Source organism: Leptidea sinapis, chromosome 5 (assembly GCF_905404315.1).
Source record: "Leptidea sinapis chromosome 5, ilLepSina1.1, whole genome shotgun sequence".
NCBI lineage: Eukaryota > Metazoa > Arthropoda > Insecta > Lepidoptera > Pieridae > Leptidea > Leptidea sinapis.
The window spans coordinates 1184718-1204727 of record NC_066269.1 but is presented as its reverse complement, the minus strand read 5'-3'; the positions used below and the strand labels follow the sequence as shown (position 1 = coordinate 1204727).

At 35.7% G+C, this 20010-nt stretch overlaps 2 protein-coding genes across 3 annotated transcripts in view; both read right to left on the bottom strand.

The window, feature by feature from the left end:
* Positions 1 to 246: 246 nt before the first annotated feature.
* LOC126964669 (seminal metalloprotease 1-like) lies at positions 247 to 5218 on the bottom strand. Its single transcript, XM_050807928.1, has 6 exons — positions 5056 to 5218; positions 3988 to 4197; positions 3601 to 3710; positions 2985 to 3195; positions 2009 to 2145; positions 247 to 492 (listed from the first exon to the last, which is right to left on the bottom strand). Exons 1-6 carry the CDS (start codon positions 5201 to 5203, stop codon positions 283 to 285), a joined length of 1026 nt encoding a protein of 341 aa, XP_050663885.1. The 5' UTR covers positions 5204 to 5218; the 3' UTR covers positions 247 to 282.
* A 4006-nt stretch (positions 5219 to 9224) lies between these two features.
* The window catches only part of LOC126964642 (nuclear hormone receptor FTZ-F1 beta), a 67963-nt gene continuing 57177 nt past the window's right edge, over positions 9225 to 20010 (bottom strand). For both annotated transcript variants that reach the window (XM_050807877.1, XM_050807878.1), the window contains exon 17: positions 9225 to 18100. In XM_050807877.1, coding sequence (XP_050663834.1) covers positions 17993 to 18100 — 108 coding nt within the window. In that variant the 3' untranslated portion in view covers positions 9225 to 17992. The remainder of the gene's footprint in view (positions 18101 to 20010) is intronic.

Below are 20010 nucleotides of genomic sequence, written 5' to 3'. Positions count from 1 at the left end.
CGTATGCAGAAATAAAATAAACTAGGTATTGAATACGCTTGATGTATATTAAGCTAAAAGTTTATTGCTGTTTTTCAACAACTTCTGGAATATCTGCGATTATTTCGTCATCAGCCAGAATTTCATATATTAGATATTATGGTAATAATAATAATAATATATGGTACTCTCTTGAAAGTGGGCATGAAATTGAGAATACTGTGTACATCAGGGAAATTGATGTAGATATAAATAAAATTAAGAACATTTTAAATATGCTTGAAGTATATTTAGCTTAAAAAATTACTCTTGTTTTTCAACAACTTCTGGAATATCTGCGATTATTTCATCATCAGCCTTGGGTGCCATCAGTGGGATAGACTTCTCGACTTCAGCTTCCAGGAGTTTCGCCTCTTCAGCGCTCCATCCTCCAGGGCAGTTGTAATGGCGTCTCAACCTTAACCAATCATAGTGAGTGACGTAAGTCTGTTGTCCCATCACACCATAGTGAGCCTGAATAAAAAAAAGCAATGTCAACCAAACTTCTTGCTACTTATACATAAAGTATAAATGAATGAAAACAACCAACCAACTCTTTTTTCCTCTAGGGAACATTATAATGATTGTTATAATGTTGCCTCACTTGCATTACAATATCGCCTTAACTTAGGTTAATAAGTAATTCTACTTTAACTTAAACTTTTTTTAAATAAAAGATATAGATTCTTGAACGCATTGAGCATCTAAGCTTTTCTTATATAAATTGGTAGAGTATTCTACAGTCTGAAAGCCTCAACAACAAATGAAATAGAATAAACGTAGTATAGTGTGATGAGGAACACATAAAAGTCTGCCAGCTTCAGCCCGCAGCTTGATCTCATGAGCATACTCAAAGAAACAAACCTTTTCTTGAACAGAATACAGTACAGACGAGAAACCGTATGAATGATTTGATGAAATCGAAACAGAAACCACTTGAACTTGATACATCAATAATTACTTAGGTTAACACAAACATGAACTCCAAAATTTGTAAGGCGCTCAAGCTTGTTAAGTTGCTCGTGAGTAAACATAGCTAGTAACCGCATAGTCATAGTCTGTAAGATTAGAAAAAAGTAGAGCTTAGACTAGCAAATGTTTGGTAAGAATGTATTAAATATTTACATTCTCAATTTGTAGCTTCCATAAAAAATTTCGATCAATGTGATGAGTGGGTAATGATAATGAAAATATTATAAATAAATTTAAGCACCATACTTGTTCAGATGCTTCCATCTTTTGTGCTACTTTCTTCAATGGGGTAATTTTTTTTGGGTACCGTGTTGCTAATAGGCACGATGACTCTATTTGCATAGAATGGAAGAAGGTTCGACGATAGATAATATATAATATAGAAGATAGATAATATGATATAAATAATTCCTGTTGTTTTAGTGTATGTGTTAGATTTAAGCGAAGTCCATAAACCTTAAATCATTTAGATTTTGTTTAAATCTGCATTAAGTAAACTAAATGTTGATGATAGATTTTCAAAAGATGAGTTGGTGATAATCTGGAGATTATCAGCAAACAAATGGTAGAGGGATGAAGTCTTAAACATATCGAGTTATAGAAAACAGAAAAAAGGAAGGAGACAACACGCCGCGTTGAGGCACGCCAACTGTAATGTTGCACAAGGTAGAGTATTATTTTGTCGTCAACTTTAAGATACTGTCAACGTGCAGTCAAATAAATACCTTGAGTTGGTTGAGTTAATATGTTTACTGCTACATAAACAAGTGTGATTTAAAAATGAGAAAGGGATGAAGCTTCGAAGAGATATATTGAGATACATGGAATACGACAGGAATGCAAATGCCTGCGATGAAGACAACAAATAACGAATACAAGTCTCGGTACAAATTGAATGTAGCCATAATTCTTGTAAATCACTAAGTACCCCATGGGGCATATAATACTTTACAAATGAATTTAAGCTCAATTCTTCCTAAAATGCTTCCGTCTTTATTGCTTCCTTATTAAAACTTACCCTCAATGGAATAATAGTCGGTCTTCCGTTTATACTGAATGCGGTGGCGAAGTAGTGCATGCAGCTTGTGTATTCGTAAGGCAAGCCAAGATTGCTGACTATATTTGTTGCATACCGCTCAAAGTTGTGCTCCATACCTTTAAAATGAAAAGTCAGTCTATATTTCTCACCATATGTTTCTAAGGACGCCAGCTGTCACTGTCCAAGCCATTTAATGGAATTGAGGCAAAATAAAAAGCGGTGCTCAGGACTACGTTATGGACGCGCTCAAGCAAAGTCAATTCATTGCTTATTCACTGGCACTTCATTGCACAGCTATAAAAAGAATATTTAAATCATAAACAAAGAAATTTCTGTCGATATATACAAGTTCTCGCACTATCACAATGTTTACAGCTCATGCCAACGAAATTAGGGGTTCTCTTAGAACAGGAACTCTCCTTAAACTCGACCGAGTTGAAATGTCTTGAATTATTACTGAAATAATAACTAAATTCAAGTTAAACTTTGGCGCTGAAATTGGTAAGTGTCTTGGTATTATATTATAGAAAAATATTTTATAGAATCTTGTAAGAATCATACCTGCCGTGCACCATATCTTTCACTATCACCATTAGTTTAACAATGTCTATACCAATACTAAATTACAGTGATTAATCATTAAATAAATCATTTTGGCTCAGGCTAACTAATTAAAACCTAACAGGCTATATTATAAACATCTTTTATTGAAAATATGACACTTGCTTTACTGTTTGAATTTTTGTAATAGATATAATAATTATTATACAAATGATTTAAGTTTTCTTTAGTGTTGAGTGTTGTTATTGGCGGAATTAACACTAAAGAAAACTTAAATCATTTGTATAATTATAGATTTCTGCAAAGTAACGCCTACTTCAATAAATTTTCTTATAATAATTATGTCAAAATTTTGATAAACGTAGCCTTCTATTGTAGATAAAAAGATACTAACCTCGTTGGATATTTTCCCAAGCGATTCTGACATAGTCATATCTGTTGTATGTAGACTGCATGTGGAAGAATCCGAGAACATGCAACCACTCATGAATTATTGTAGTCATTACGAAGCAGCCGCGGTCGGGTACGTTTGGTGTAAGGTTCAAGGTGTGGATGCCACGATCATGCCAAAAGCCCACACTAGCGTAACAGCCGTTGTTGTATCCCTAGATAGGTATACATTTCGTTAAATTAAAAGAAGTTAGTATATCATATTATAATGTCTTTGTAAAATGTAATGATCTTTACGATTTTAATTAGCAAAAGTCGTTTAATAAGCAATGTTATTGCTTCCTAATCTGATGTTTAAACAGTCGTTTCGTATCGGCATCAAAACATGTCTATATGTATACGTTTTCTATGAAACTATTTATTTCACTGATGAAAATCCTTCGCCGATTGCGTTAGGGCTGCGGCCTCCGGTGTAGCCCAGGGTTCTTAACTTGATCCCACAGTAATCAAACGCTCATGATTGACACGTTTTATGTTGCCTCGATGTAATATATTGTCTAACTACTTCTATAAGTTATCTGTAATATTGCTCAGGTAGAACTTTCTTGTTTTATACTTACAGTAAGACGAACATAGTTTCTGTCATTGGCATTTCTTAGTCGGAACCTGATGCAACTGAAATGTTCAATCCACTGAATTGATCGAATTATGTGGTCAATCTGAGCTTGATCTGTTGAACAATAATATTTAAGATATTAATTTTAGATAAATCTGAAATACTTTACACAACAAAAACAATAAAAAGTTAAACTACTGACTAAAAAGTAAAATTGAGCACTTTACATTGGTGGGTAAGCTACAATTCTTAAACGTTTCCAACAATTCCTTAAAGTTACGACTTTCTTATTTTTGATGGACATTCAATAAAGATGAAGTAATCAATAGTAATTAGTACGAATTAATTCCAAACAGGTAAAACGAAATAAAATTTTTAATTTTCGACTTACTGAAATGCCCTGCAGCGATTTCGTAGACAACTACGTTTCCGGGCCACTTAGTATTAGGCCAGATGTACGCTGACCTGCCAGCCGCATAGTCGGTTACCAGAGCATCTATCTGCCAGTCATCCAAAATGATGTCACCTTCGAACTTTCCACTGTTCTCCCAGTAACCACCCGGAGCAATTGCACTTGATGATACCAGAAACGTATTGTTACCTGTTAATTAACATAATTCATTAAAGTATATTATTATTATTTTTATATTTGAGACAACACGTCCTGAGAATGCCTCGTGTAGAGGTGAAACACTTGTCGAATTGTTTGAAGACAAATATTGGCGGAATTAACACTAAAGAAAGCTCAAATCATTTGGATAATTATGAATTTCTGCAAAGTAACGCCTACTTCAATAAATTTTATATAATAATAATACGATATCAAAAATGATATCATCTAAAGTAAACAACTCAATTTGTTTCCATAACCCCTCGACGAGACAGCTCCCAGTGTGCGCAAGTCTGACCGCGGAACCCAGAACTCGGGACTCGGACCCTACCCTGAGAGGTCTACCCTTCTGGGCGAACATCACAATCTAGTAGCTATAAGCTCACTAGACATAGTGTTGTCATATCTTACACTTTACATCTTTTCACTTGATTATCTTAAATTATAATTTACAATTTCAAATGCTAGGTGTAGACCGAAGTGTTTCGGTCAGTGGAGTAATTCACGGTCGTTTACAAACTTAAAATTACAGCATTAATTGAGAGGTTGGTACGAAAACCAAATTGCGTGTCGTGATAACTCAAGTCAGAGTCTGTATTCTTAAATACCTATCCTATCACAATACGTAGTGAAATAGATCTACATGTTTTGGCACTCGACATAAATGAAAAAAGATATACAACGGTTTTCATTAGATTTTTGAAAAGAGCCCATCCAGAATTTTTCACAATCTACTTTATATTTGATTCGATTCAAAGGATCACAAGATAGATATTTTATTGGTCTCTAGTCCCCAAGAAAATGTGGCGTAGTAATCGGTTTCAGTATTAATAACAAATTAAAGTATACCTTGTCTGGTCTGCTGCAAAAATTTCCTGTACTCCTCGACCTGCTCTGTAGACTTCAGTGGAGATGGGACGCACCAGATGGCTCCCACCAGGGCCAGTAACAAGATACACAGGCGGTACATTATTTCATACAACAAATCATTGGACATTCATTTTTATAGTTATCATGATCTGTTAAGGCTATCTTTCCAGATAATTAGTTGATACAATGTTCATGATAATTCCAATCAAGTGATTATCCTTTCGTTATGTTCTTAACGTTCTGCGAAAGAACGGAGCAGGTGTGGTCTAGGAATCCCGAACAATAACTAGCTCAGGTAGCCTGAGCAGATAATGCGATAACGCAGGTAGTAAAATATTCGAAGAAGGACAGATTTCGCGGCACGTGTACTCGCGTTGCCTGCCTGGATCGAACTTGAGACAGACATGTAACACCCCAGCAGCTTAGTTCCAAGGGTTATGTATATCCAGATATTCTGATATTTTATAGTACCCTTTTGTATACAACTTTTTCTTCAGAACTGATTTATGTTCGTTTAAAGGTATGTTTTGTATATCAAGAGGGACCATATCAAGATACCATTCCTGAGAAGGCAGTGAAGTCCCTTAACAACACCATGTTCAATAACCAAGAATGGTCCTCCCAGCAAGACTTTTTTTTTATGGAATAGGAGGACAAATGAGCGTACGGGTCACGGTCACCTAGTGTTAAGTGATCACCGCCGCGACATTCTCTTGCAACACCAGAGGAATCACAAGAGCGTTGCCGGCCTTTAAGGAAGGTGTACGCGCTTTTTTTGAAGGTACCCATGTCGTATCGTCCCGGAAACACCACACAAGGAAGCTCATTCCACAGCGTTGTAGTACGCGTAAGAAAGCTCCTTGAAAACCGCACTGTGGAGAACCGCCACACATCTAGATGGTGGGGATGATATCTTAACTTGTGGCGAGTCGTGCGAAGGTGGAATTCGGCGGCAGGAATCAGGTTAAACAGCTCTTCGGAACACTCCCCGTGATAAATGCGGTAGAAGACACACAATGAAGCGACGTCTCTACGCAACGCCAAGTGATCCAGCTGTTCGCAGAGTACTGGGTCCCCGAGCGAATTCGAGCTGCTCTGCGTTGCACGTGGTCAAATGGATCGAGCTGATACTGGGGTGCGCCAGACCAGAGATGACAGCAATACTCCATGTGTGGCCGGACCTGCTCTTTGTAGAGCACTAGAATGTGGGCTGGCTTGAAGTATTGCCGTGCTCTATTGATGACGCCCAGCTTCTTCGAAGCCAATTTGGCTTTGCCCTCCAGATGGCCACGAAATTGGCAATCGCTCGAGATTTCGAGACCCAGTATTCCGATACTAGGCGAGGCTTTAAGGGAAGTGTTATCGAAGAGCGGTGATACGACAAATGGGGTTTTTTTAGTGGTAAACGCGCAAACTTGAGTCTTCTGGGGGTTAAATTGGACAAGGTTCAATTTACCCATTCCGCGACCTTCTCGAGAGAGGACTCGATAGAAGACACAAGTTTCTCCCGGCACTGGTCGACGATTTCCCGAGAGAGACCTGCATGGTCCGTGTATACGGCAACACCAGTCGTCTGCATAGCAATGTACGTTGGAGGTGTCCAACATATCATTGATATGCAGAAGAAACAGCGTGGGGATAGCACACAGCCTTGGGGCATTCCAGCATTCACGGGCTTCGGGTTCGAGCACTATCCGTCGACAACGACCTGTATGCTGCGCTCAGTGAGGAAGCTGGAGGTCCACTTGCACAAGCTCTTGAGAAGCCCAAATGATGGAAGTTTTGAGAGGAGCGCCTTGTGCCATACACGATCAAAGACCTTCGCTATATCCGGGCTAACTGCCAGACCTTCCCCCTTGCTTTCAATAGCCACCGCCCATCTTTGTGTTAGGTATACCAGAAGATCTCCTGCCGACCGACCATGGCGAAAGCCGTACTGTCGGTCGTTGATCAACTGGTGACCTTCTAGATATACCAAGAGCTGGCGGCTGATTATGCTCTCCATGATTTTGGAGAGCAGGGAGGTAATAGCAATAGGCCTGTAGTTTGCCGGATCCGAACTGTCTCCTTTTTTTGGATCGGATGCACAAGGCCGCGTTAGCACCGGCGTCAACTCAGGGGCACACGTTCTGAGCACGATTGGAGAAATGCCAGGCATAGAGCTCTGACACCGCGGGATGGTCGGCGGTGTTTTTCCGTTGTCGTCAAGAGTCGAGTTGGAGGCAAAAAGAGCGCAAAGGAGATCAGCTTTCTCTTTTGCCGTATGCGCCAGGGTGTCATTTCTCATGTGGAACGGCGGCAGGGACGGCTGGTTGAAGTTACCAAGAGCAGCTTTCGACGACGACCAGAACTTGCGTGTTCCGGTCGGGTAACTGGAAAGCTGCTCGCCGATTTTGACGACGTGCTTTGATTTCGCACGGGCGATTTGCCGCTTAAAAAAATCTGGAGGCACGGCGTCGGGTCATAAAGCTCGGTCTACGCAGTCTTGGATGGAAACGAACGTTTCGGACTTTATCAGTCCTGAAAACTGGCCGTCGTCTAGCCCCGATCCTAATTCGCTGGATTATGATTTATGGTCAGATTTAGAGAGTATGGCTTGATCTAAACGCCATGATAATTTAGAGTCCGTTGGAAAGAGTGCGTGCTTCTATTGATAACTGGCCTCAAAGTTTAAAGAACTGTATTGCAGCCAATGGAGACCACTTCAAATAAGCTTTTTATATTTTAAATTGTTTTATTTTTATGTATTAAACTAACACACTGTAAAATTAATAAATGTTATTTGCAAGACTAGGTGCAACGCTCCACATAGTCTTCCTAACTCGACTTAGCTGAAAGGTAGTGTTAGAAATTATTTCAAATGAGGTTCTAAAAGAATCAATTTTGAGAAAATAAATGCCTTTTTATGTCTATTCCTGGTGTTGTTATGGTTATGTCAGTCTTATATAAGAGAAGCAACAGTTAAAATGTTACTTCTTTAAATTTTGCTCTCAATAATTCTTTAGGACACAAAGATAGCAATATATCATAGGACATAATCGTATGAAAATAACTAAAGTAAACTATTCGCGCCGTATCTATGACAGTTAATTGCCTAATATTTTTAACCGCGTATGCTGCAGAACTAAATCTATTAGCCAATCGTTCAATATGGAGGCCCCATTGTAATTTGAAATGAGTTATGCCAAGAAATATAGCTGATTCCACTGGTCCCACATGCCAATTACAGTCTAACCTAAGTATATAATCATGTATACGACAGCCAGCAGTTAGCACAATACGACTGTAATGAGATCAGTTTTAGATTGTAATTATTATGACGGTTACTCACGATACATATTTTCATGCAGGAGTTCTGGGTGTCAAGAGTTTCCCGCCGCCTCCGCAGTTCCGCCGCGACAACTATTCATGGAATTGGATCGAAATATCGGCATCAAATTATTTAATTCATATTCAAATGTTTTTATTCAAAATAGGATGTGAAACTTATTGAAAGTCGAAAACTAATACTCATTCCAAGAAGAATGCCTCAGACCTGAGAAGAATGGGCGCAACAAAGTGGGCTTTTTTTTCATCAATATGTATATATGTTAACAAAGTAATATTGTACAATTAAGCTTATTATTTGATAGCCTGACGGCGGTCACTCCATTCCCAACATGTGGCATCATTAAGAAAGTCATTTATGTTATAGTAATATTTACCACACAAACGTCTCTTAACAATTCTTTTGAATAACGTAATACTTGTGTTTTGAATATTTTCTGGGATCTTGTTGTAAGAGCATATACATCGCCGCACAAGACTTACTAACTCGACTTAGCCGAGTAGTAGGCATTATAAGTTCATGTCTGTTCCTGGTTATGACAGTTTCTAGCAAATTCATTTATGTGGTTGTGTATGTAATGTATGTAACATTACATTATCAAGAATATATTGAGAGGCAAAAATCAAGATGTTAATTTCTTTAAATTTTGCTCTCAATGATTCTTATTCTAATTCTTCTTGATAAAATATATATCGTGAGTACTCGTGATAATAATTACAATGTTAAAGTTCCGCGATGGCGATAAAGGCTTTACATTGTAACCTTGTCAGCTAAAGCTAGGATGAAGTGACACGGGAATGATACAAGAGAAACAAATCAATAAATAAATCATTTTTTTTTTATTTCCATCAATATATAAAAATATTTCAATAGCTCTACAAAATAAAGAATATCAATATAATACTTATTTTAATTAAAACAAACGTAAAGTTACAATATTGGACGCTATATCATTCTCTCTCTCCCTCTAATTTTTAATATAAAAATTATTCGGTCTCGCTCACACTTCCTACGTCATCACACAACACCATTCGATGATCTTAGAATTATAATTACAATTACTAACTTAAAATATCAGTTCAATATTACAATGTTTACTTAACAATAACAAAAGGCTTCATATTTTTATTTATACATAAATTGTGTTATTCTGTCATATTGCTTATTATAAACAGCGCCATCTTTTGAGAGTAAGTTTACTGTAGGTATAGAAAGACCTGGCGGTTTCAACGTTTGCCAATTTCAAATTGTGGAAAAAACAAAAATGTTCTAGCAGTCAGACGACATAATTAAGATTTTTCAAAGAATTTCTTTATAAATCTCCAGTTATATATACTATCTTTAATCCGACAGTTAGACTTACGCGGTTATTTCTTAGTACGAGCTATTGCGTACGTTCGACGTAGTGCTGTACTTAAGACAGTTTATGCTTATATCTTTTGTAATACCTATATTATATTCATTCATATAATTGCTACATATATATTATGTAGATAGTATGAAATAATGTGTTACTGAATATTACATCCAGATACTGAGCGAAGCGAAAATATACTGCGGGATTATCATGTCTTGTAGTTCATGATAATGTACTGTGAAACTACATACACAGGGTTGTTTTTTAAGAAGGGCGTATACTGACATTTGCGGCATTTTTTCAGTAGAAATAATTACAACACTTACGTATTGCATGTGTGTCGAAACAAAAACGGCCGCCACTCCATGAGAACAACAGACATCACAAACAAGTCTCAATAAAAAAAAACATGTCACGTAACTATATTAGTTATAGCTTTACACGAGCAGTTATTACAATTCCTTGTAAGAAATACGAAGTACTTATGCCGTTATATACGTACAAAGTTAAAATAAAAAATACTATATTTTATTTGTGATATATAAAATAGAGTTTCAACGAATATGATCACTAAATTCATCAAGTGTTCGTACTAGCTCAACCAATATAATAACAACGTTTTTATTACAACTAATATAGACATACACTAAATATAAATGAAAAATAAAAAAGTATTCAAGAAATAAGAAGACTAGTCTGAAAAACGGTTTATTTTAACTTCATGTATATTAAGTGTTCAAATGAAAGGATAATACCAAAACAGTAATACCCCGCGATCATATTACAATTAAATAATTATATTTAAAGTTGGAATCTGTAAGTTCTTATGCAGTTAGTACGTCAATCCAACTTCTCATTCCAACGATCACGGGAGTTCATATAACAATTGAGTAATTATAGATTATAATCCAATTTGGAACCTGTAGATTCTTACGCAGTTAGTACGTCAATCCAACTATCGCATAAGTTCAAGTTATTATGTGCTATATTATAAAGAAAATAGTTTGAAGCTTTACCGTTCAAACTCATTTTTTTAATATTATTATTTTAATAGGAAAATCTGAATACAAGCAATTAATAGCACTAATTCAGATTGGCAGACAGGTTTTAAATGGAGTCTTTGTATCACACACATTCTTTCTTGTTCTAAGTTCTGTAGAAAAAGAAACTTATGTTAATTCTATGGTATTCCAATCGCGATGTATTTTATTTCGGCTTGCAGGTATGCTCATGAATCCCACCTTGTAGATAATATGTAAGCTGTCTTTAAGTTAAGATTGCATGTTACGAAAGTTTATGATGATTTACGTAAGTAAATAACATTTATTCCGATATCATATATAATTATGATTAGTATACAGTTTATTGATAAGATAAACATATATAGGTAATCATCATAGCAATGACGTTCTATACACATATTATAAGGTCATATCATTCGCAGTCTGATAGCGGAACGGAAAAAGAGTGCTTAAAGACAATGTAAGCACACTTTACTCCTTAGTCGTGTGACAACTCGTGTCACTGTCTCAATCGGGTTCTAAATTCAACCTACGTAACTTGAACTGAATAAATGTTTTACATTGCTGCTTATTGACCAAGAATATTTTAAACAACTGGAGTTAATGTGGCAACGTATAGATAAAGCAGTATTTTGGCAATATTTTATATGTATAGAACATTAAAAAACCTCAAAAGGTAAAATGACAGTTCGCAGGATATTTTCGGCTACGTCTAGTGACTCTTTATTTTGCGTGAGAACGGCCTTGCTTCAAATGACCGGTACGAGTCGGTCAACTTCACATACCTTTGAATACCTTCGCAGATGTCTGTAGGTATTCTTTCGATGTTTTCCTTTACCATAAGAGCATGGAAAAAACGTACATAATATTATGAATTCAGAAGTTTAATGCAATTTAAATGGAAAAGATATTTACCCAAAATCATACAGTGCAAATGAGCTCTCATCATTTATACGTCTTACTAGATCTCGTTCAGTCCAATTTTGGAAGTTTGCATGTAGGTACATAATGCAATATGTAATGTACATACATCTTTTTCTTATTTTAGAAGTAACAGGGGGGGACACATTTTACCACTTTGGAAGTGTCTCTCGCGCAAACTAAACAGTTTAGAAAAAAATGATATTAGAAACCTCAATAACATTTTTGATGATCTATCCATAGATAGGTCCACAGATCCATGATCCAAAAAAAATTTTTGAGACCCAGTTCTAAGTAGGTATGGGATTGTTTTTTTTCTATTTTTGTGTGAAAATGTTAATGCGGTTCACAGTATACATCTACTCACCAAGTTTCATCAGTATACTTCTTATAGTTTTGGAAAAAAGAGGCTGTGACATACACGGACAGACAGACACCCATGACGAATCTATCACACAGTTTTTAGGGTTCCGTTTTTTGCCATTTGGCTACGGAACCCGGATGTGCTTAAGACCATTCGAAAGAATAACTTTATCAAAGCGAGCTTAATAACAAGTGGTTTGAGAAGGAGAGAGATGGGGAAATAATGACAATTACTAGGTGTTAATTGAATATAGTTAACACAGTGACTTATGTCGAAGCGAAGAGCAACTGACTGTATCTTTCTCGCTCGGGTACACTCGGCGGTCTGAGCAGCGTGGCTTATCGTTCACTCCCCGTTCTCACTCCCCGTGTAGGTATCGAAAACGTAAGTACGTGCGGCGGCCTCTACAGAGTAGGCTAGCTAATAGGGACTCACGGCGAGCAGTGACGTGCGGGTTTTGTTGGCCTACTTCACCGGTCCGACCGATCTTGGAAAATGGAGAAACATAAAAAAGCATGTTAAGGGTCATCGCGATCCATATTTAAATTTTTTAGGCTTCCTAAAGACCATGAAACAATCTAATTTATAGTTAATATTATTATAATGAAATTACCGTTCATGATAGCTAGGTAGCTATTTATTTCCTATGCTAAGTAGGTATTACTATGTCGTGCTCTTCTGCAACTACATTAGTTGATGATTATAGTTATAGTTGAATATTATTTCGTTGTCAAACCTACATAGGTTTGACAACGAAATAATATTGCTTTAAAATTACGATTACATACCTATTTATATTTTAGACAAAAACTAAGCAATTTTTTAAAGATGACCTTATACAAGTTAGGTACAGTTTAGGGGTAAAGAAGACAACCCTAATGTCACCAAAAGAGGTTAGAGTCAGGCGATAGAAAGAGAGGCAATTTCTAGGTAAATAAAAATGTAGGCTGTGCGATCTGAATTACACCTTATTGTATGGCCGGAACGGTCCCTTTTTCTTGTGACTTCTGTACTTGTACTATAATATTTTCTTTGTCAGAGAGTCGGATCAGCCTAACTTATTACCTACGAAAAAATGTGCGTGCGGTACGCCAAAAGAAGTTATCACTTCAAAAACAAATTGCATCGCGATTGAAATACCTTATAATACTGCACTGGAATACTCAGTATTGACAATATACTTCCTCTAACAAGTGTAGCGACGCTGTATTATAAAATAAAAACTATTTCTACATAAAACTATTTATAACGAAAAATTTCCAGTTACCGTTCCACCGATATAACGTGTTATTACATAATATGATTATATATTGATATGAATTATTTCAATCATATGACTAAAATGTGTGTTTTAAAAAATATTTACTTAGATTAAGGATTGGTCTCCGCTGCGCTCCAACTAGATACCGCAGGCGTAGTCGCAAAGTGCGGCATCTAATACTACGCCCATATGGGCATATGGCCAGTCTCGAACAATGTGTGACGTTGCCGTGTCACATGTTCTGTTATACTTTGCTAATGATTGAAACTAAAATGCCGGGTTGTGTAATAAAACTTTGTAAAAAGAATACTATAAAAAATAAGAAAGACACTGGGATCACATATCACCAGTAATTATTTTGTATTTTATTAATTTCAATGTAAAATAACACGAAGCGTATGTTACAAAATTTTAAAGATGCCATTGAGTGTCAAGATGCCTCTTTACAAATAGCCAATACACACTACTATATAAAATTGCCGTAGTAAAAAAGCTATTGTTCTTAGGTAGAACGGTATCAAGTTGGAACGCAGCCGAGACCAATCCTTAATCTAAGACTTATTGATAAAAGAGAGCGGTTAACGGTAAGTGATAATCTATCGTTTCAGTATTGTTTCAATACTCGATTCTTCTTACAGCAATTATAGTAAAATTAGGCAGTGATTACTGGTTGACTTGATAAAGTTCCACTGAGTATAATAACAGTGTAGAAAAAATATAATAAAAGATAAAATTGTCTTTACTTATGATAGAAATAATAATAACTCTTTAGACAACACGCGCTGTTCAAGTATTGCACAGATAAAAATATCCGTTATCAATGCTTCATAAGTAAATAAAACGAATTCCTAATATGATTATACTCACAGTTTGGAATCATTATGGAATATATCTTATAACAACATTTAATTTTACAAACTGAAAGTTTTACCTTCAGATAGATACCTTAACTAATATACACATAATAACAATATTAAGTAACTAAAATGGCAAAAATATAGAGCGCGCACAAAATGGCGCTCAACGCAAACAAAATGGCGCTTAACGCAACTACAGTTAGTTAAATCTAGTTAATTGCTAATTTTATTATAATTTTATACGATAAAATAAATGATTTTTTTAATTAACACGTATGCCTTTATACCCTTTATAAAGGGTAATTTATATTATAAGCTAAGAACGGCAAAATTGTAAGGAAAATAACAGAGAGCCTTGGCAAGACGAGATGATATTTTGAAAATTGAAAAACTAGTTTAGTGAGAACATAGAAGTATAGCATAGTGTGGGTATATTAAAAATAATTCTATAAAAGAAAACAGAGGACGCTTTATAACAAAATGTAAAAAAATTGTAAATTTGGGATTCACTATTTTGATTTAACTATTTTTTTTAAAGCCGTAGTTAAAAGTTATTAAAAAGCACTCTTTCAAAATATACAGTGAAGTAAAATATTTGTTATTTTTCGCTGCAAAAAGCAAGTCAGTAACATGTTAAGGGAATCCCTCTTAAAATTTCTAGCTTACAAGAATACCTATGAATTGGTGAAGCTGTTATAATGTATATATGTATAGATATAATACACTACATATTGTAATTTGTTATTGAAACTATACGTACCTATTTCAAGGATGAAATGTTACGTAAAGTTAAATTATGTTCAGTAAATCTGTCTTCTTCTGTATAATATATTGGTCATGGTAGTTCATAATACATATCATTAATATTTTATTGATATTATATACCGTAAGCGGTGAATAAGAAAACCCTAGTATTTACTTCTACATAGTCAATGACACCGCTCAAGTTCCATATTATCTCAATGGTTAAAGAGTCTTTTAAGAGGTCTTTTAAGATCTCAATATGAAATCAAACTTGAACGATTTTATGCTCTATGTATGAAAAATAGTTCCAAAATTATAATTACATAATGTTTAGTAGCAAAGTTCTGTGAGTAGAAGATAGACACCAAGACTATATTTTATTATAGCTTATCAATAATTTATTATCAGATATATTAAGTTGATTTATTAACATCAAATTGATGATATATAATTTTACAAAAATATTGTATTCAATCATAATAGAATTAGACGTAATGGTAATAATTGCTTTTTAAACTATTATTAACGTGCATCAGGGTAAGTCCGGATAATTTAAGTATCTTTTTTTTTATGGAAGAGGAGGACAAATGTTAAGTGATCACCGCCGACCACATTCTCTTGCAATACCAGAGGAATCACAGCGGCTTTGCCAGCCTTTAAGGAAGGTGTACGCGCATTTTTTGAAGGTACCCATGTCGTATCGTCCCGGGAACACCGCACAAGGAAGCTCATTCCACAGCTTTGTAGTACGTGGAAGAAAGATCCTTTAAAAAAATTATTGAAGTAGGCGTTACTTTGCGGAAATCCATAATTATTCAAATAATTCGAGTTTTCTTTAGTGTTAATTCCGCCAATATTTGTCTTTAAACAATTCGACAGCAATACTCCATATGTGGCCGGACCTACGCTTTGTAGAGCGCTAGAATGTGGGCCGGCTTAAAGTATTGCCGTGCTCTATTTATGACGGCCAGCTTCTTCTAAGCCAATTTGACTTTGCCCTCTAAATGACCATACTTCTAGGGTGTGGTGTGACATAATTTTAAACCTAACTTTAAATTATTCGGGCTTACCTTAGGCAAAGGAATTTTAATGTCGTGTAACGTGATTGAGTTGAGTTCGGAAATGAAACCGGTAGGCTATTATCAAGACACTGTGAAAGACTAAGAAAGGAAGAAGGAGGGTAAAACGAAATATGTGGCAATAACTAGCGCTAATGATCTCTAATAATCGTCCGTTGATCACGGCGTTCTAACGTCGAAAGTATCGGAAAAATCATTAAACTTAACGTTAGCTCATATTTCAGTTGAGTTTATTTATGAGGCGACCAAGTTTCATATAAATACGACCATTACAAAAATACTCGTATTCAATAGATTCGTAGACATAACTCTCGTACTATACAATAATTAATATTATAGTCAGTCATTGAGTTAATATGTACCACGTACTAGAGAAGCTGCGGGAAGTAAGCAAAAGTCTTATGCAATTTTCATAAGAAATAAACTAAAGATCGTTACAGCGCTAAAATTTTAGTTAGTATAATTTGCTAGCGACCAAAACGTAACGTAAAGTTTTAAGCGCCATGAAAGTCCTGGCACTTACGACTTTGAAAATCTCATTCAATCAATGTTTATTTAACTTTTGCTGCTGTCGCAGCGATTAATTAAATAAACCTAGTTTTAAACGTAATTTGTTGAACTTATAGAAATGTCCTTGACTATTAGGTGTGTTTTAAGAGTTATTTAAGTAGTGAACAATTTGTTATTTAGTTTTTTTCCTCACTTCCGGGACTAATTATACAAATTATATTAAAAAAAACAAATTGTTTAAATTTGAAAGAGCGACATCTCAAGTCAATTACCTAATATGCAATTATTGGGGTTGAGCAGGTTTAAAATTACTGTAAAGTAGATCCTGTAGATGAAGCCACAACCTGAGAGTAGAACAAGACATACCAAGATTTGAAATTCATGCGTAACTCAAAACGGTTGGCTCAGTTGGTAAAAGCGCTCGAACGGTACCCGAGAAAAGCAGGTTCAAGTCCCGCATTGTTCAACAATTTTGGTTACAAATTTAATTTGTATTATTGAAATAGTGTCTCAATTCACGCGACGGCATATTTTAAACAAAACCCAGCACTCAAGCGCGTGTTATTGCTACAAAGGCTTATCATAGACTAAGTGAGTTCACTACAGGTGGCTATAACTCGTGTTGCAAATAATTAAAGACAGACGTCTTCTCTCGTAGTACATATTACCTCAATTTAGATATAATTATAAGATGTTAGCAAACTTTCAAGGTTTGGTATAAGTCACTGACCTGTATAAATACCACTGGACAGGTTGTTCCATGTGTTTGACAGCAAATTTTTTGTGCCTATTGGAAGCGCCGCTCGCGAGCGTCCAGAGAACTACGAGTAATTTTGACGCATAATACAAATGGCTGCGAAGGCACGTACAATACTCTGATATATTTTTGCATTTTGAATTAATTTCGTTCGTTTTACGTGTTATTTATACTTCAGTAATCAACGTAATAAAGCACACATTTTTTTTGTAAATAGTTTCCCACCATCTATCGATGTATGCTGAGGTTGTCATCACTAGTTTTAGTACCGCAGACTCTCGCTACATGGCCAACAGAGCCAAAATGGCGAATATCAAACAGGCACAAAAGCACTTTGACAGCCGCCAGTCCAGTGGTATATAGAAGAGGTCAGTGATATAAGTATTAATACAAGACTAAAGAGATTGGCACCACACGTTAATATTACGTTACAATCAATTGATCACATAACAGTCTCATAGTCAAAGCCAAAAGCAAACGGCAGTATTATTGAAACATAAAACTTATTCTCATAGACATAAAGACTTACATTACATTTACTATTTGAGCAAAGTCCTTTGATAATTCGCCTGCACAAACTTCTTGGTGTAAAAATATAAAAATATTATTGCAGTTACATTCTTTAAGTTCATTCTGATGTTCTGTGCGTTCACTACAAAGTCACAAGAATGTTCTGGAATATTCTAGAACATTCCAGAATCCATCTACGTAGGTAGTTAGTGGTCACCTCTTAACAACTCCATAAGTAAGTTGAAACTGGGCGCTTCCCCATCTTTATTTTTGTTGGCAGGATTCAGCATTTCTTTCCCCACTTGCATGAAGAACTGTTAACAAAAAAAACAACAGTAATTTATTATTTATTTCTTAGATAATTTATACGTCTAAATAAACTTGACAGCTGCGAAAACGTAGAACGAAATTGGTGCTCACAGTTAACCTATTTTTTTTGAGCAATGCACGCACACTAACATAAAGTGACATACAAATCGCGAGTGTAAGATGTAGCTTGTCACACACACTAAAGTAACAAACCTGGCCGGTTTTCATCGGATGTCTAGCAGCAAGAGACGCTTTATCTCTAGACGAATAAAATATATAAGATTTAATTATTGGGCAACGCATCTCTTGACTCCTGGTTTTTGCGGATGTCCATGGGCGGTCTTAATATATAAAAATAATAACAAAGACTAGAATATAGCCTATTTACTCTATTCTACCAGTAGTATTCGTCCATAATGTTTTAAAATAAGAATTTTTGAAAATTACAGGCATTATTTTCTAGTATAAAACATTAATTTTTAGTAATACAGAAGATGTTAGGTCTATTTTTGAAAATTTTGATGTTACGCTCGCATAATGCCTTTATTTACTTAAGAGTGTGCGGAATAATTATTATTATTATTATTATTTGGAGACAGCGGCTATTTATCTAGTCCTAATGAGACAAGAGAAGTAGTGTTGGAGGAAAATGCTGGGAGTTTCAAGGACCGAGTTTCGCACCAACGTCCACGCCATTCTCCAAGAACTTGGCATAAAACAACACCTTTCGGTGTTAGTACAGAACCGCATTCTTAAGTTCTTCGGACACGTCTCCCGGCGCGAGAGTGAGTCTATTGAGCGCCTTGTCGTGCAGGGCAAAGTGGAGGGCACCAGAGGGCGAGGAAGGTCACCCATGAGATGGAACGACTAAATTAAGTTTGATATGGGCGGTCCATTGTACGAGTGTACCAGACTGTCGACCAGCAGGGAAAAGTGGCGAATGCTTGTGGGGCGACTCATATCTGCCCCAAAATATGTCCCTTCGTGATGACCACGACCGCTCTGCCTAGAGTGTAACGAAGAAGAAGAAGAAGAATGAGACCTAGAAACAACGCGCACAAAATTGAACTATAATGTTCGCCACTCATACTTATAGCTTGTGGTCAAGCCCTGCCGCCTTTACGAACAGCAGTATCTTTTTAACGCGAGTATTTCAAGCATCATCTGAGAGCAAGGTGTAGTCGCCAAGGATAGCGTTACGCTTATGAATTAGTGGGCCGCATTCACTGAGGATATGAAGAGGCGTTTTATCAGCCTCAAGGTAAAATCTGCAAGATTTTTAGCTTTAGATTCAGACCATACTGATGTTCCTGTTTAGGCAACGGTGCCCAGTGGGGCCAGATAAATAGTATGTGGATTGATACTCTGTATTTGTACTCATAAACTGTTATTATTGTTGTAATTTATAATTAATTTACATTTTTATATTTTCTCTACTCCAAGTATGGCAGGGAGTTTCTTGCCAGTGTTTCTCATTGAAGCTTCAATTTTAACGGCAAAATGTATAGCTTTATCATTCAGAAGGGTATATTTTGATATGAATAAAAGAATTTTTGTTTTGAGTAAGTCTACAGCTCCGGACGAACATAATAATTTATATTGCTACTTAAGCCATCTGATGGTAGATAGGCCAAGAGGCCATGTAATATTTATATCCCCGGTTGCACATTTAAAGGCTTAGGATTAATTATATATAAACATACACGTAAAATAGCAACAGAATTATGATTAATTACACGATAAAGAGATTAAATATTTATTTCAATCAATCATAGATCAAACAATCGTATTATGATGATAATGATACGAATATCTTATCGACAACAGCAATGCGAAAATTATCACTCTTTATTTCAGTATTTATTTTTACCCATGCTCGGAAAAAGTTTTAAGAGTTTTTCTTTTATGAAAAGAA